General features: G+C 33.8%; 1 protein-coding gene across 3 annotated transcripts in view; it reads right to left on the reverse strand.

Moving 5' to 3' along the window:
• The window catches only part of ATAD2B (ATPase family AAA domain containing 2B), a 160539-nt gene that overhangs the window by 61892 nt on the left and 84756 nt on the right, over positions 1-13891 (reverse strand). For all 3 annotated transcript variants that reach the window (XM_035000670.1, XM_035000669.1, XM_035000668.1), the window contains exons 16-18: positions 13282-13593; positions 9889-10024; positions 1446-1632 (exon numbers count right to left, since the gene is read on the reverse strand). In XM_035000670.1, coding sequence (XP_034856561.1) covers positions 1446-1632; positions 9889-10024; positions 13282-13593 — 635 coding nt within the window. The remainder of the gene's footprint in view (positions 1-1445; positions 1633-9888; positions 10025-13281; positions 13594-13891) is intronic.

The following is a 13891-nucleotide window of genomic DNA, read 5'->3' on the forward strand; positions in this document are numbered from 1 at the left end:
ATCGGGCTCCCTGCTCAGTGGGAAGCCTGCTTCTTCCTCTCCCACTCCCCCTGCTTGTATTCCCTCTTTTGCTGTGTCTCTGTCAAATAAATAAATAAAATCTTTTTAAAAAATAAATAAATAAAATAAAATTATCTTTTAAGATTAAAAGAATTCACCCATGAAACTATCTGGATTTAGTGCTTTTTTTGATACTCAATTTCTTCTTCCACAGTTAGTGTCTTGTTTACATTCTCGCTCCCCTGGATTTATTTTTAAAAGTATTGAGTAATTCTCTTACTTGCATATAAACTGCAGTAATTTTGTGTCACTAAAAAGGAAAAATATGAACAAATATACAAATCATCATTATTGGAAAACACTCACAGCCAGGATGAGTTAAATGTATAAAACTTGGAACAAATTACTAGTATATAGCTTTTTATTTAAGCCATGGGTTTTGGAAAAAATAGGGCTTTCTAAGTAGTGAAGTGTTACTAGGATGTTGATACCCAGGCAACTGTAATTGAAAGAGAAATGAAATCAACACTGTGGACTATTAAAAAAATACACATTTCTTGCTACAACGTACAGAGTGGTTTTCACTTAGGTACTATATGTGCAGGTATTAAGTATTTATAAAATGTATCTGAAAAAAAAAAATTATGTGCAATGCTCTTATAAGTGTTACTACTCTAGTCACCTAATCTTTAAAAGTAGGCTAAATATCAAAGTAGAAAGTGACATTCCTCTAATTTATTTATAAGAAACATTACTTAAACATTTAATGAGCACTTACTATGAGCTGGGCACTGTGTCAGAGACACAGAGATGGTGAAGACATGGTCCCCTCAAAAAACTTATTCCCCTAGCCCCTAGTTCCATCATGACACACTTGAAATAAATTCATAGTTATATAGTAAAACCTCAAGAAATACAAACAGCCCCACTAGAACTTTGCACTTTACAAACCAGCAAACATAAAAGTAGCTGAAAATCAAATATCAAACACACTTGACTACTAACACAAATATATATAATGTTTAAATTGCTATCACTTTTCTACATTAATTTTAAATCCTGGCATCTCAAATTGGTTATCATTTCCTCTTCAGTAAGGCTCTAAGTACAGACAGAAGTCTAGAAAGGCTCTGAAACCACAGCGTTGAAAAGAGGATCAGAAAAAGGCAAAAGAAACTTCCTTTCTACAGTGTTTAATAAAACTTTAATATAAGAAAGAGGATATTAAAATTTCAGGAAAGAATGAAGTATCATGGGGGAAACTATGAGCTCACCTTTATACATGATATAGATCAAAAGGATCCTTGGCCTTAGTATTTGAATGTTAATGAATAACCAACAAAAAGTTAATATTTATATTACCTTTCTTTGAAAAAACTTTATAAACACTACATAGATATAAACAGTAAGAAAGTTGGAAGTACTCTGATTTGGTACAAACCTACCTGTGCACATGATTCTTCAGGTGTTTTGGCACTAACTGAATAAAGTGCTGGGAGATCTAGTCTGTGCACAGAGAATTTTTCTAGAGTGTGCAAAAGTGCTGGAGCAAGGTGAGAAGTTTGACCTGAACCTCGTTCTCCAGACAGCAATAATCTTGGCCTGTAAGAGGTTGGCTGATGATATGGTGACCTGCAATACATGTAAGACATGATAATTATTTCAAAACCATACATTCTGAAGATCAGTATGAAATATTAGGTAAAATATTTACACTAAAAATGTAACTCCAAATTAACAGAACTTTCTCTTATCCTTAATTTTTAAGTACAGTGAATCACTTTTTTCATTAATTATGGTTTTAAAATGTTGATCTCTTTGATCATTTTAATAACCAAGATGTAAAAGTATAGAAAAAACAATGTAAAAATACCTGGGTATTCATCCTATCATATCATATGTATTAACTTGGAAAATGCTTCAGACCCTAAGCATTAGTGTGACACTATTAATTATCCAAGGTCAATGTTAAGAATCCCACTTCAACAAAGAAGTTGGTATATCTGAAGATTATCCAAGATGTAAGGCTTTCTTTTTAATAGTTAAAATGGTAAATCTTATGTATATTTTACCACAATTTTTAAGATAGAAAAAAAATGTAGGACTTCCTCAGGAGCAGGAAAATTTGGTTTTTCGGCCAATAAAAACTAAATGCCCATATCCTAATACATAATATCTAAAGATCTACAACAGAGAAAGCAAATTTAGGAAAATATATTAAACTGAATTCAACTTGCATTCTCAAGATTCTACAGCACCATTAAAATGATAAATGAAACAAGTTTATCTACTATCACTACAGATAATGCAGGAAATTTTAAACAATGCAATAAGAACAAAGCAAATAAAAAATGGAACAGAAATAAATAAGGAAAACACTGTTACTTGTAAAGGATATGATTATGCACTAAAAAAATCCAAGAGAATCAACTAATAACTGTCAGAACCTACCAAAAGTAACAATTCAGAAGACAGAAATAGAAAAATCAAAACATTTCCTAATACCATCAATAACCAATGTAAGAAGGAAAGGAGATCCTATTCACAAATGCAAAAGTAAAATAAAACAAAACAAACACTATTAAATATTCTTAGCAAAAGTGTGAAACTATATATACATAATGAGCCTGAATATAAAGATATCAATTCTTCCCAACCCATTTAACTATAGTTACGGTATTTTATTTCATACATTTAAAATATTCATATCAAGGCCAACAGACACATGAAAAGATGCTCAAAATCACTCATCATCAGAGAAATACAAATCAAAACCAAGATGAGATACCACCTCACACCTGTCAGACATAAACAGAAACAAAAGATGTTGGCAAGGATGGGGAGAAAGGGAAACTCTCTTACACTGCTGGTGGGAATGCAAGCTGGTGCAGCCACTCTGGAAAACAGTAAGGAGGTTCCTCAAAAAGTTAAAAATAGAACTACCCTGAGATCCAGCAATTGCACTACTGAGTATTTACCCACAGGATACAAAAGTACAGATTCAAAGGGATATATGCACTCCTATGTTTAGATCAGCATTATCGACAATAGCCAAACTATGGAAAGAGCCCAGATGCCCATCGAGTGATGAATGGATAAAGACGTGGTATATATACACAATGGAATACTATTCAGCTATTAAAAATAATGAAATCTTGCCATTTGCAATGACATGGATGGAGCTAGAGTATGTTATGCTAAGCGAAGTCAGTCAGAGAAAGACAAATACCATATGGTTTCATTTATATGTAGAATTTAAGAAACAAAACAGATGAACAAAGTGGAAAGGGGAAAAAAGGGGAGGGAAGCTAACCATATGAGACTTAACTATAGAGAACAAACTGAGGATTGATGGAGCTAGGTGGGTGGGGGATGGGCTAGATGGGTGATGGGAATTAAGGAGGGCACCTATTATAATAAGCACTGAGTATATTATGCAAGTGATGATCACTAAGTTCTACTCCTGAAACCAGTATTACACTAAACGCTAACTAACTAGAATGTAAAAATAAGAAAAAAATTAAAATATTCACATCAAAATCCAAAAAATAAAAATTGAGGAAGGGACAATTTAAAACTTAATCACAATATCATCCGAAAGAATAATCAAGTAAGAACATCAAGAAAATTTTGGTAAAGTGTGCTAGCTCCAATTTCAGAACATTTAAACCTGTTTTAGTAGTAAGTACTTCATAGAGCTTTAATTTTCTCAGCAATTCTATGAAATATAAGCTTCCTCTTATTAAACAGATGAAGAAACCAAGACTCAGAGAAGTTAGATATGAGATTGTACAAATGGGTGGTGAAAGAGTTCAAATTCTCATTCAGGTCCATGTAATTGCTAAGCTGAACCACTGCGTTAGGATGTACTCTACTTTATATTAAAATATATTACAGAATAGAATAATAGAATATAATGTAGAATACACCAAAGAAAACATAGATCAGAATATAATAGGTAGCCCAGAAAAAAAGTCGTTGTAGTTCAAAGAATTTCATATAAGATAATAAACATAAAAAATAAATGGAATAGGGATGAATTATAAAATACTGTTTTAAAATAGGGAAGATTCAGATCCTAATTTCACAGAACAAAATTAATTCTAACAAAGAAAAAACAAGAGATTCGTGTACTTTTAAACTCATAAAAATCTACTTTTGTAACTCAAAAATTACAATCTGAACCAAATGGCAAACAACTAAATGAAACAAAGAATCTGCCATTAATAGGAATAGTTCTTAATGTATAAAGAACTTATGTTCATAAGTATTTTGTTTTTGTTTTAATTTCATTTTATTATGTTAATCACCATACATTACATCATTAGTTTTTGATGTAGTGTTCCATGATTCATTGTTTGCGTGTAACAGCTTCCTGGGCAAAGGACATAAACAGATAATTCAAAAAGAAAATAGAAACATAACATTTTTTTTTTAGTGTTCATTCATTTAATAATTGGAGAATGCTTCCTATGGTAAGTCCCTCAGCCCTGAATACCTAACAACCAGTTATCATAGAGCTCATACTTGAACAGTATTGAGTGGGAAAAGGAAATATACAACTAATATAATTCAGTGTGATTAACAAGCAGTACTGTTTAAGTACAGAATGCTATGAGACACTCCAATCAGAGACTCAAGGCTTTCCTGGAAAGTGTTACCAAAGCACAAACTGAACAGGTTGGAGGCAGAAAGGACAAATTTTAAGAAATAAAAACAGGATGTACAAAGGATCAAAGGCCCCTGGCCCTTTGGAGTAATAGTTCATACAGTTAGCTTCTTTTAAGGTTTTAGGGCAATGTATGGGTAAAGGTTCTGGGGTTAGGGAGGAGAGGAGGGAAGGAGAATCAGACTATGAAGAGCTACAAAGAGTTTCGTAAACCATGTTAAAAGTTTGGAATGCGCACTAAAGAAAAGGAGGAAGCATATTAGCTTAAGCAGGGGAAGTGATATGATCATACACATGTTTTTGGAAGATAACTCTAGATCACTATGTCAGTATAGGAAAAGGTTTGAAAGATGACAAAACAGGAGGAAAGATGACCAGTTAGGAGTCTGCAGTAATAACCCAGGCATGAGATGTTAATGATAATCCAAACAAGAACAGTGTCAGAGGAGGTGAGAAGGAACAGCCTGAGATGAGACTTATTCACAGGACCTAGACATTGACTAGATACATAGGAAAGAAAGAGGAAGGAGTTGAGGATGATATCCAATTCTAGTTGTAATACCTGCATGATGGTAGCTCACCAGACTCACAGGAGAAGGGGAGACACAGTCCAGTACATACTGAAAGATGTGTGTGGCATACTAAGGGCAATCAGCAGCTAGAGATGGTCTAAAGCTCAAGACCAATGTTGGCTTAAGAAAGATTTGGTGGGGCGCCTAGGTGGCGCAGTTGGTTGGGCGTCCAACTCTTCGTTTCTGCTTGGGTCATGATCTCAGGGTCGTGGGATTGAGCCCTGCGCTGGGCTCCACAGTCAGCACAGAGTCTGCTTAGGACTCTCTCCTTCTGCCCCTCCCCCCACTCAAATAAATAAATAAATCTTGGTAGGTAGGTAGGCAGGTAGGTAGGAAGGAAGGAAGAAGGAAGGAAGGAAAAGCTGTAAGGAGGGAGGGAAGAAGGAAGATTTGGTAGTTACAGGTGGGGGGGGAGACTTGGTAGTTATTAACAGAGATTAAAAAATTATGAAAATTGGGCGCCTGGGTGGCTCGGTTGGTTAAGCGACTGCCTTCAGCTCAGGTCATGATCCTGGAGTCCCTGGATCGAGTCCCGCATCGGGCTCCCTGCTCGGCAGGGAGTCTGCTTCTCCCTCTGACCCTCCCCCCTCTCATGTGCTCTCTCTCTCTCATTCTCTCTCTCTCAAATAAATAAAATCTATAAAAAAAAAAGCCAAATTATAAAAAAAATAATGAAAACACATCTTTTATCTGTTAGACTGATAAACTAAAAATTAATTTTAATACCATTAGTGAGTAGATGTTGGGAAAATTGGTTTTCTCATGACTAGTGATAATGGAAAAAAGCAAAATTTTTCCAAAATTAAATTTGGCAATTATGTCACATACATTCTAAAATATATATCCCAAGGATATTCTGCAATTCATCCCACTCCCAAGGACTCCCTTACCTCTTTAACATTCTCTACGTTTTTTTTCATAGTACATATCTTCTAATATTTTATCTACCTATTACAATTATTGTTTTATTATCTATCTCCATCTAGTACATATGCTGAATGAGGTCAGGGGTCTTTGTCCATTTTGTTCACTGACATATTCCAAGTACCTAGGACAACATATGGCACATGATGGGCACTTTGACAAAATATCTGAATGAGTAAATATGAAAGAACAAATGAATGATTCAAACAAGCAAGAAGATATTATTTTCATCTATCTGGTTGGCAAAGATGTAAAATGGCAGTGTTCAGAATTGACACGGGTATAGGAAAAATAACACTCTCATATATCAGTGCTGAAAAATGTAAATTGGTACAACTGTTCTGGAAATCAATTTAACAACCTGTATCAAGTTTTTAAATGTATATACCCTTTGACATAGCAATCACTGTTTTTAAAATTTACCCTAAGCTATGAATCAGATAATGATGTTAAAAATGTATACTGAGAAAGATGCCTATCCAGATCCACATATCTATCATAAAAGAAGAAAATTAGAAATTTCAATCTTTTATTAATAAGGTTATAAAAATTATGGAACATCCAAAAAATAAAATACTATGTAGCTATTTTAAAAGAATGATATTAAACATATACTGGCATGAAATAACTTTCCCAATGTAGTAGATAAAAAAGCAAGTTACATTAACCTTACAGGAGGATTTTAATTTACATAAAATAATATGTGGGTCTGTCTATACACATAGAGAAAATATGGAAGTGTGGCCACCAAAACTTTAACAAAAATTACCTTCAGGTGCTTGGGCTTTAATTTTTACTTTCTTCTTTATGCTCTTCTTTATTACTTGAATTTTCTACAGAGTATATCATCTTTCTAATCAGAAAAAACAAAGCTATTTTCATTTAGAAAACCTCAGAAAACTCTGTTTCTAATCCCCTTATGGTAATATACAGTCAAAAAGAAAACTTATTTTCCATCATAAGGGTTTTTTCTATCAGATTGGTAGACTTTAAATATCTTGACTTCTATTTCACCTTAAGTCTATAAAAAGGTTTCAACATTGCTTTAGAAAACTATTCCCAGAAACAGAAACCCACCAACAATGCCCAAGCTAGTGTTACTGGAGACCAGTATTAAAGTCATGCTTTCTACCTATTGAGCACTTTTTCTGTATTGATCTAGCACATGCTAACACTTGTTCAAACACAAAGCCAAACCAAATCAACAACAACAACAACAAAAAAACACGTACAGCCCTTATTAAAGGCCTCTATTCTAAAGTGTATGCTTCTTGGAAAGTATGAAAATCCTACTGTCCAACCTACCCAAAAAAACAATGCAATTCCCTATCTACCTATTAAGCTCAGAAATCAATTTGGAAATCACATAGATAATAAAAATAATAAGATTCTAGGAAACAAACAGTACAGAGCCTAACTCTGCTACCTGCTAGCAGCTTAATCATGGGCAATTTACTTATTTTTCATTGTGGTTGTTTCCTCGTCTATAAAATATTGATACCACAAATGCTATATGACTGATGAGAGGCCTGTATGGATTGCTACATATAAAGCCTCAAGCTTTATGGATCTACCACGTCTAGTTTGTAATGAGCATCAGATGCTAACTCTTAACCCTTCATACTCAGAAGGACAGCAAACCTTCCTTGACTTCCCAATGAAAGCTTCTAGTTCTGCTATAAAGCATTTTAGCCATATCACAAGGTCTGTCACCCTCAATAAAAAGAATTTCTCCAGAGTAAGAACTACTTTATATCTTACTCATGCTTATGTTTTCAGCACCTAATACAGTGCCAGGCATAAACACATAAAAACTGGGAGAATGGGTCAGTAAATAAATAAATAAATAATTGGAATTTATCAAAACATCTAAAACAAAAAAAAAGCTTACTTCTAGGATATACCTGTCTCCCTATTAAATAAAAATCACATCATGAACTAGAAATTTTACGTAAAAGAAGCTAAAATTAAACCAATTCCTTCAAAAAGGTTAAACCAAGCAAAACCATACCGTGATACACACTAAATGACAGAGAATGTTCTTAATAAAAAGTCAGCCTCAAAACTGCACATGAAGTTTTCTAAATCAAAATCTATTTCTGTATCACTTTACTGACAACAGAGCTATATCATAAAACTGGAACAAGTCTTCTGATAAGAGTTTCTTAGCTCCTATTATATATTTCAAATCCAAATAACTAAACAAATCACACACATGCACACAGGGTAGCCAGGTGAGAATCAGAAAAAAAATGATTATTTGGTTTTCCCTTAGCCATCAGTAAAATAGATTTGTGAAAGTACTGAAAAAAATTCTAAGAAAATGTCCCTGAGGGCATAAAAGATCTGGAATAGAAGAAAAGAACCTGCTGTTAAAGAACAAAAGAAAAAAAAGAGTAAATGAAAGTAACTTAGTCTCATTTTAAAAAAATAAAAAATGAGTTATCAGTGCAAATAATCAAATTAACATGTAACCAAAATCTACATGGGAGAAACTTCAAGTTGAAGACTTAAATTTGTTCAAAATATCTCTTAAAAAAATTACTAAAAAGTACAATCAATCCAGCCTTTTCTAATAAAAGTGCTATCAGACCTACCTGACAGGGCATTATTATGGTCCTATAACTATCATGCTAATTATGTAAATGCAAGTGATGAAGCTGCTAGTATTTGAAAACTATTTGGTCTCTTAATTTAAAATTACATTAGCACTAAAGTTGTTTACCTAATAAAATGTGCCTAACAAAAGCTGCTTTAACATGGATAAAGGTAAATGTAAACAGAAAAACCATAAAATCTAAATCAGAAAAGAGTACACTAATGAGGTTTTGGAGAATCAAAAAGTTTTTTATCTGTTTACTGAGAAATTTCTAATTCAGAATCTTTTTAGTACTCTTAGAATCCCTAAACTATCATCTGACACTTGTTACAAATTAAAATACTCCAGATCACGATAAATATTTCATTTTTGACCATTTTAGTTCAAAATAAAAGGCATTAAAATTGGGGACATAAACTGACTTTTTAAAATACAACCCTTTCTTCCACCCTGGTTTAAAAAAAAAAAAAGAGGGACACCTGGGTGGCTCAGTCAGTTAAGCATCTGCCCTCAGCTCAGGTCAAGAACTCAGGGTCCTGTAATCCAGCTCCCAGCAGGGCGTCTGCTTCTCCCTCTCCCTGTGCTCTCCCCCACCCCACCACACGTGCTCTCTCTCTCTCAAATAAATAAAATTTTTTAAATTAAATAAACAAATAAATCTCCTTAAAAAAACACACACACACAGAAATCACAGTTTAGAAAAAAATAATCTTTGGGGCACCTGGGTGGATCAGTCGTTAAGCATCTGCCTTTGGCTCAAGTCATAACCCCAGGGTCCTGGGATCAAGCCCCACATTGGGCTCCCTGCTTGGCGGGAGGCTTGCTTCTCCCTCTCCCACTCCCCCTGCTTGTGTTCCCTCTCTCACTGTGTCTCTCTTTGTCAAATAAATAAATAAAATCTTTAAAAAACAAAAAAAGAAAAAAATAATCTTTAGTTGACCAATAAACCCATTTATTACCAGACAAAAAAAGCATACACAGTAAAAGTTTCCTAGAATTGTGTCCAAACAGCTGAAGAAAACAAAGTCCTCAGTTACAACCATAAGTAAAAATATACCATAATTCTAACCATAAAACAGTAAAACTCACTCTAAATTTAAAAAAAAAATTGATATGTTACTTACATTGTAAAATGAAGGTAGGGTTTATGTACAGCAGCAGCTGATGACTGTTTCTTTGGTGATCCTGAGTGACAACCGGTCTCAAAAATTGATAAAGCATTCTCATCTTCACTATCATCTAAAATCAGAGTTTCTATATCTGTTCCCAAAAAAAAAAAAATCACACAGATTATGAGGCTTATAAAGTCCTTTAATATTAGTGCCCCACCAAAGCTAAGGAAAATTGGTTTAAAAATCATGTGACATTAATATGTTACCTATCAAATAACAGAGATCAATCAGGCAAATTGACAAACTGCAGGTTTTTAAAATAATTTGTAATTGGAATTAATGGAATTCTTTTACTTTTACAGACTGCCTAAGTGCTAAGAGATGTGATTCGGAAGACTTCACTGACTAACTATAAGAAGTCTGGAAAAGAAATGACACTCTCATAAAACACCCACATACTTATTAAAAATTTCTAAGTTAATTTGACCAAAACCAGTGCATTTCATATACGATATCTTGCTTAGGTACTAGGGTGCTAAAGTTATGGCCAACTCTTATAAAAACAACAAGGAACAAACTGACTTATTTTTTAACATGGCATACACATATACACACATCTATACGTCTAGTTAAGAGTCAGGAATTCCGTGGAAACAAAACCAATCTTAAAAATGCACTCATTCAAGTAACATTAGTCTCTATATGAGTCTGCTATCTGTTACTGGTCAATGAACAAACTGGAATCTCTATTGAGAGTGCAATACTTAAAATTTACCTGGACTACAACCTGAAGTACTAATAACTGTGCTTCACACATACCTAACAAAAGTGTCAATTCGCTCAATAAGAAGCAATGCTACATGTGTAGGAGAAATGAGAGAAAATTAACATTGATAAAAATCGTACTCTTCTCCCAAAAAAAAAAAAAAGGAAAAAAAAGAGGAATAATTTCTACAAAGAGGTACTGAACTATGCTGGCAGATACAGAGTTCAATGGATTTTATAAGCTAAATATTTAGTACAAACAATATTGCAAAAGTTAACCTGAAAAATAATTGAATACCTTTTGAGTGATAATTTCATATACCAGTCTAAGAAGAATATTAAGACCCAAACAAACCAGAATAATAGATCTAAATAATTAAAAAATAATTATTAATGGGGAGCCTGGGTGGCTCAGTCGTTAAGCGTCTGCCTTCGGCTCAGGTAATGATCCCAGGGTCCTGGGATCGAGTCCCACATCGGGCTCCCTGCTCGGCAGGAAGCCTGCTTCTCCCTCCCCCACTCCCCCTGCTTGTGTTCCCTCTCTCGCTGTGTCTCTCTGTCACATAAATAAATAAAATCTTTAAAAATAATAATAATAATAATTATTAATAATCAAATAATAATCAAATTTTTTTCTCTTCTCCACTGGCACATGAAGAACTGGAACTAAAGCATACTTTGTACTTACTTAATAAATTTGTAAGAAAACAGTAATGCCATAAAAAATTCTCAAATGAAAATAAAGGAACTATATCATATGTCCATTGACAGATGAATGGATAAAGAAGATGTGGTATATATATATATACAATGGAATACTACTCAGTCATCAAATAAAATGAAATCTTGCCATTTGCAACGACGTGGACAGAACTAAAGGGTATTATGCTAAGCGAAATAAGTCAATCAGAGAACGACAATTATCATATGATCTCACTCATATGTGGAATTTAATAAACAGAACAGAGGATCATAGGCAAAGGGAGGGAAAAATAAAACAAGACGAAATCAAGAGAGGGAGACAAACCATAAGAGACTCTTAATCATAGGAAACAAACAGGGATGCTGAAGAGAAGGGGGTTTGGGGGATGTGGTAACTGGATGATGGACACTAAGGAGGGCACATGATGTAATGAGCACTGGGTATTATACAAGACTGATAAATCACTGAACTCTGCCTCTGAAACTAGTAATACACTATATGTTAATTAACTGAATTTAAATTTTAAAAAATTTAAAAATGAACTATCATAATCTCTCAAATGGGAAGATACGATTTTTATGATTTTCTAAAGGTGACACAAGTTTTTTTTTTAAATTTGGGGGAAAAGATACATATCCTCAGTTATGAAAATCAGAGATAAGAAAAGTACAATTCATGGCAGAGTACCTGACTCATTCATAATAAAATATTTGTTCCCCTCCCTATTTGACAAACTTAGGAGATCAAGTAATCCATGTCATATTTCATGAGAATCTATCCCTGAAAAATACAATTTCCAGAAAGTATAATTTATAAAAACAGCAAAATGCATTGATTGTTGATGATTTTTTACTATATATAATATTTTTAATGTTAGTATAATTAATTGAACAATTTTCTGGTACAGCCTACATGCCAAATAAGATATTAGGAATTGGGAAAATTAAGATAGTTAAAACTCATTACCTTCTCTTCAAAGTTCAGACCTTACTTTGGTTATCATATAAACCTAAAGTTTCCCTGTAAATGGATGACTTTTTTTTTTTTAAGATTTTATTTATTTATTTATTTATTTATTTATTTGAGAGAGAAAGAGACAGAGAGCATGAGAAGGAGGAGGGTCAGAGGGAGCCCCATGCAGGACTGGATCCTGGGACTCCAGGATCATGACCTAAGCCAAAGGCAGTCACTTAACCAACTGAGCTACCCAGGCGCCCCCCATGAATGACTTTTTAAAGGCAGTATTCTATTTTTATCTCAAGTCCAATCTTAAAGCTAGAATTCAAGACCTTATATATAAGCAGGTTCTAATTTACTCCCTTACTAATGATTTACACTCCATTAATACAGTACACTGAAGAGTGCCCTGCCAGTACCAACGAAATATATTTGATAAGCTGAATCCAGAGGGACATTATAAGCAACTCAGTTAAGAGTGCAGGCTAAAGAGTCAGGTGTCCTGGGTTTGAGTAAGCCCTAGAACTTACTGAATGACCCCAAATAAGTGAATACTTCCTACATCTCCGACTCTCCTCCTTTACAGTATAAAAGTACCTGCCCCACTGGACTGTTAGGAGGATTAAAAAGTGACAATTTATTTAATGGTTTTATAATAAAATAAATGTAAGCCATCGTTATTATAGTCAACTTTTCTAAAGATAGTAACACTTCTCCATTAAGATAGTCAGAATGTCCCAAGAGGTAACAAATAGAACTAATATTCATTCTTTCTTTTGACAAACATTCACTAGGCAACTACCATATGCTAGGCAATATGCCAGGCCTGGAATATAACCTAGTGAGTGAAACAGATACATTTTCTATATTCATGGCAAATATAAAAGATTAACACATAAATAACCTTATAAGGAAACTCAGAATTTATTTATGCCTGTACTTGTTTCATTTTAACAATATAAAAAAGTACTTTATAGTACCTTCTTTCTTGTCACTCTGGCTAATTTCAGCATGAGGAAACACTTTTTGCAAGACTGCTAGGATGTTGTTGAAGCTTCTTTCCAGCAGTGGTTTTATGATGGGGGATAGTGCATGTCCCGAAGACATGACAGCACGCTGGGAAGCAGGCACAATATTCTGCATTGCATGGTAAAAATCTTGGGCATTGAGCACTATTGAGGAAACATCTAGCTGCAGTTTATGACTGCTAGCATAGATCTGGGGGTACCGCCTCCGCAGGGCAATCAGGGCAGCTTCAGTGCACAGGGCCTTGATATCAGCTCCACAATAGCCTAATGCACAAAAGGAAAAGAATAACAAAGGTAAATTCATTCTCCCAGTACCAACTATAGTTTGCAAGTATATACATCTTTATCTAAGGAAATAATTAATACTAAATCAATAATTATGTGCAATTTTATCAGCCAAAACTGACCATTTAAGTCACCTAATAAAATTATTTACTCAGTAAGACTAAAAATGTTCTGAATATTTTAATTAACAAAACATGAACTAGTGATATCAAAACAAACCAAGTATTTTGTGCCAAAATCACTGATTATAATGTACAACTTTCTTCAGGAAAGGTTT

The sequence above is a fragment of the Mirounga leonina genome, unplaced genomic scaffold (genome assembly GCF_011800145.1).
Source record: "Mirounga leonina isolate KUSES-001 unplaced genomic scaffold, KU_Mleo_1.0 Mir_125, whole genome shotgun sequence".
NCBI classification, from domain to species: domain Eukaryota; kingdom Metazoa; phylum Chordata; class Mammalia; order Carnivora; family Phocidae; genus Mirounga; species Mirounga leonina.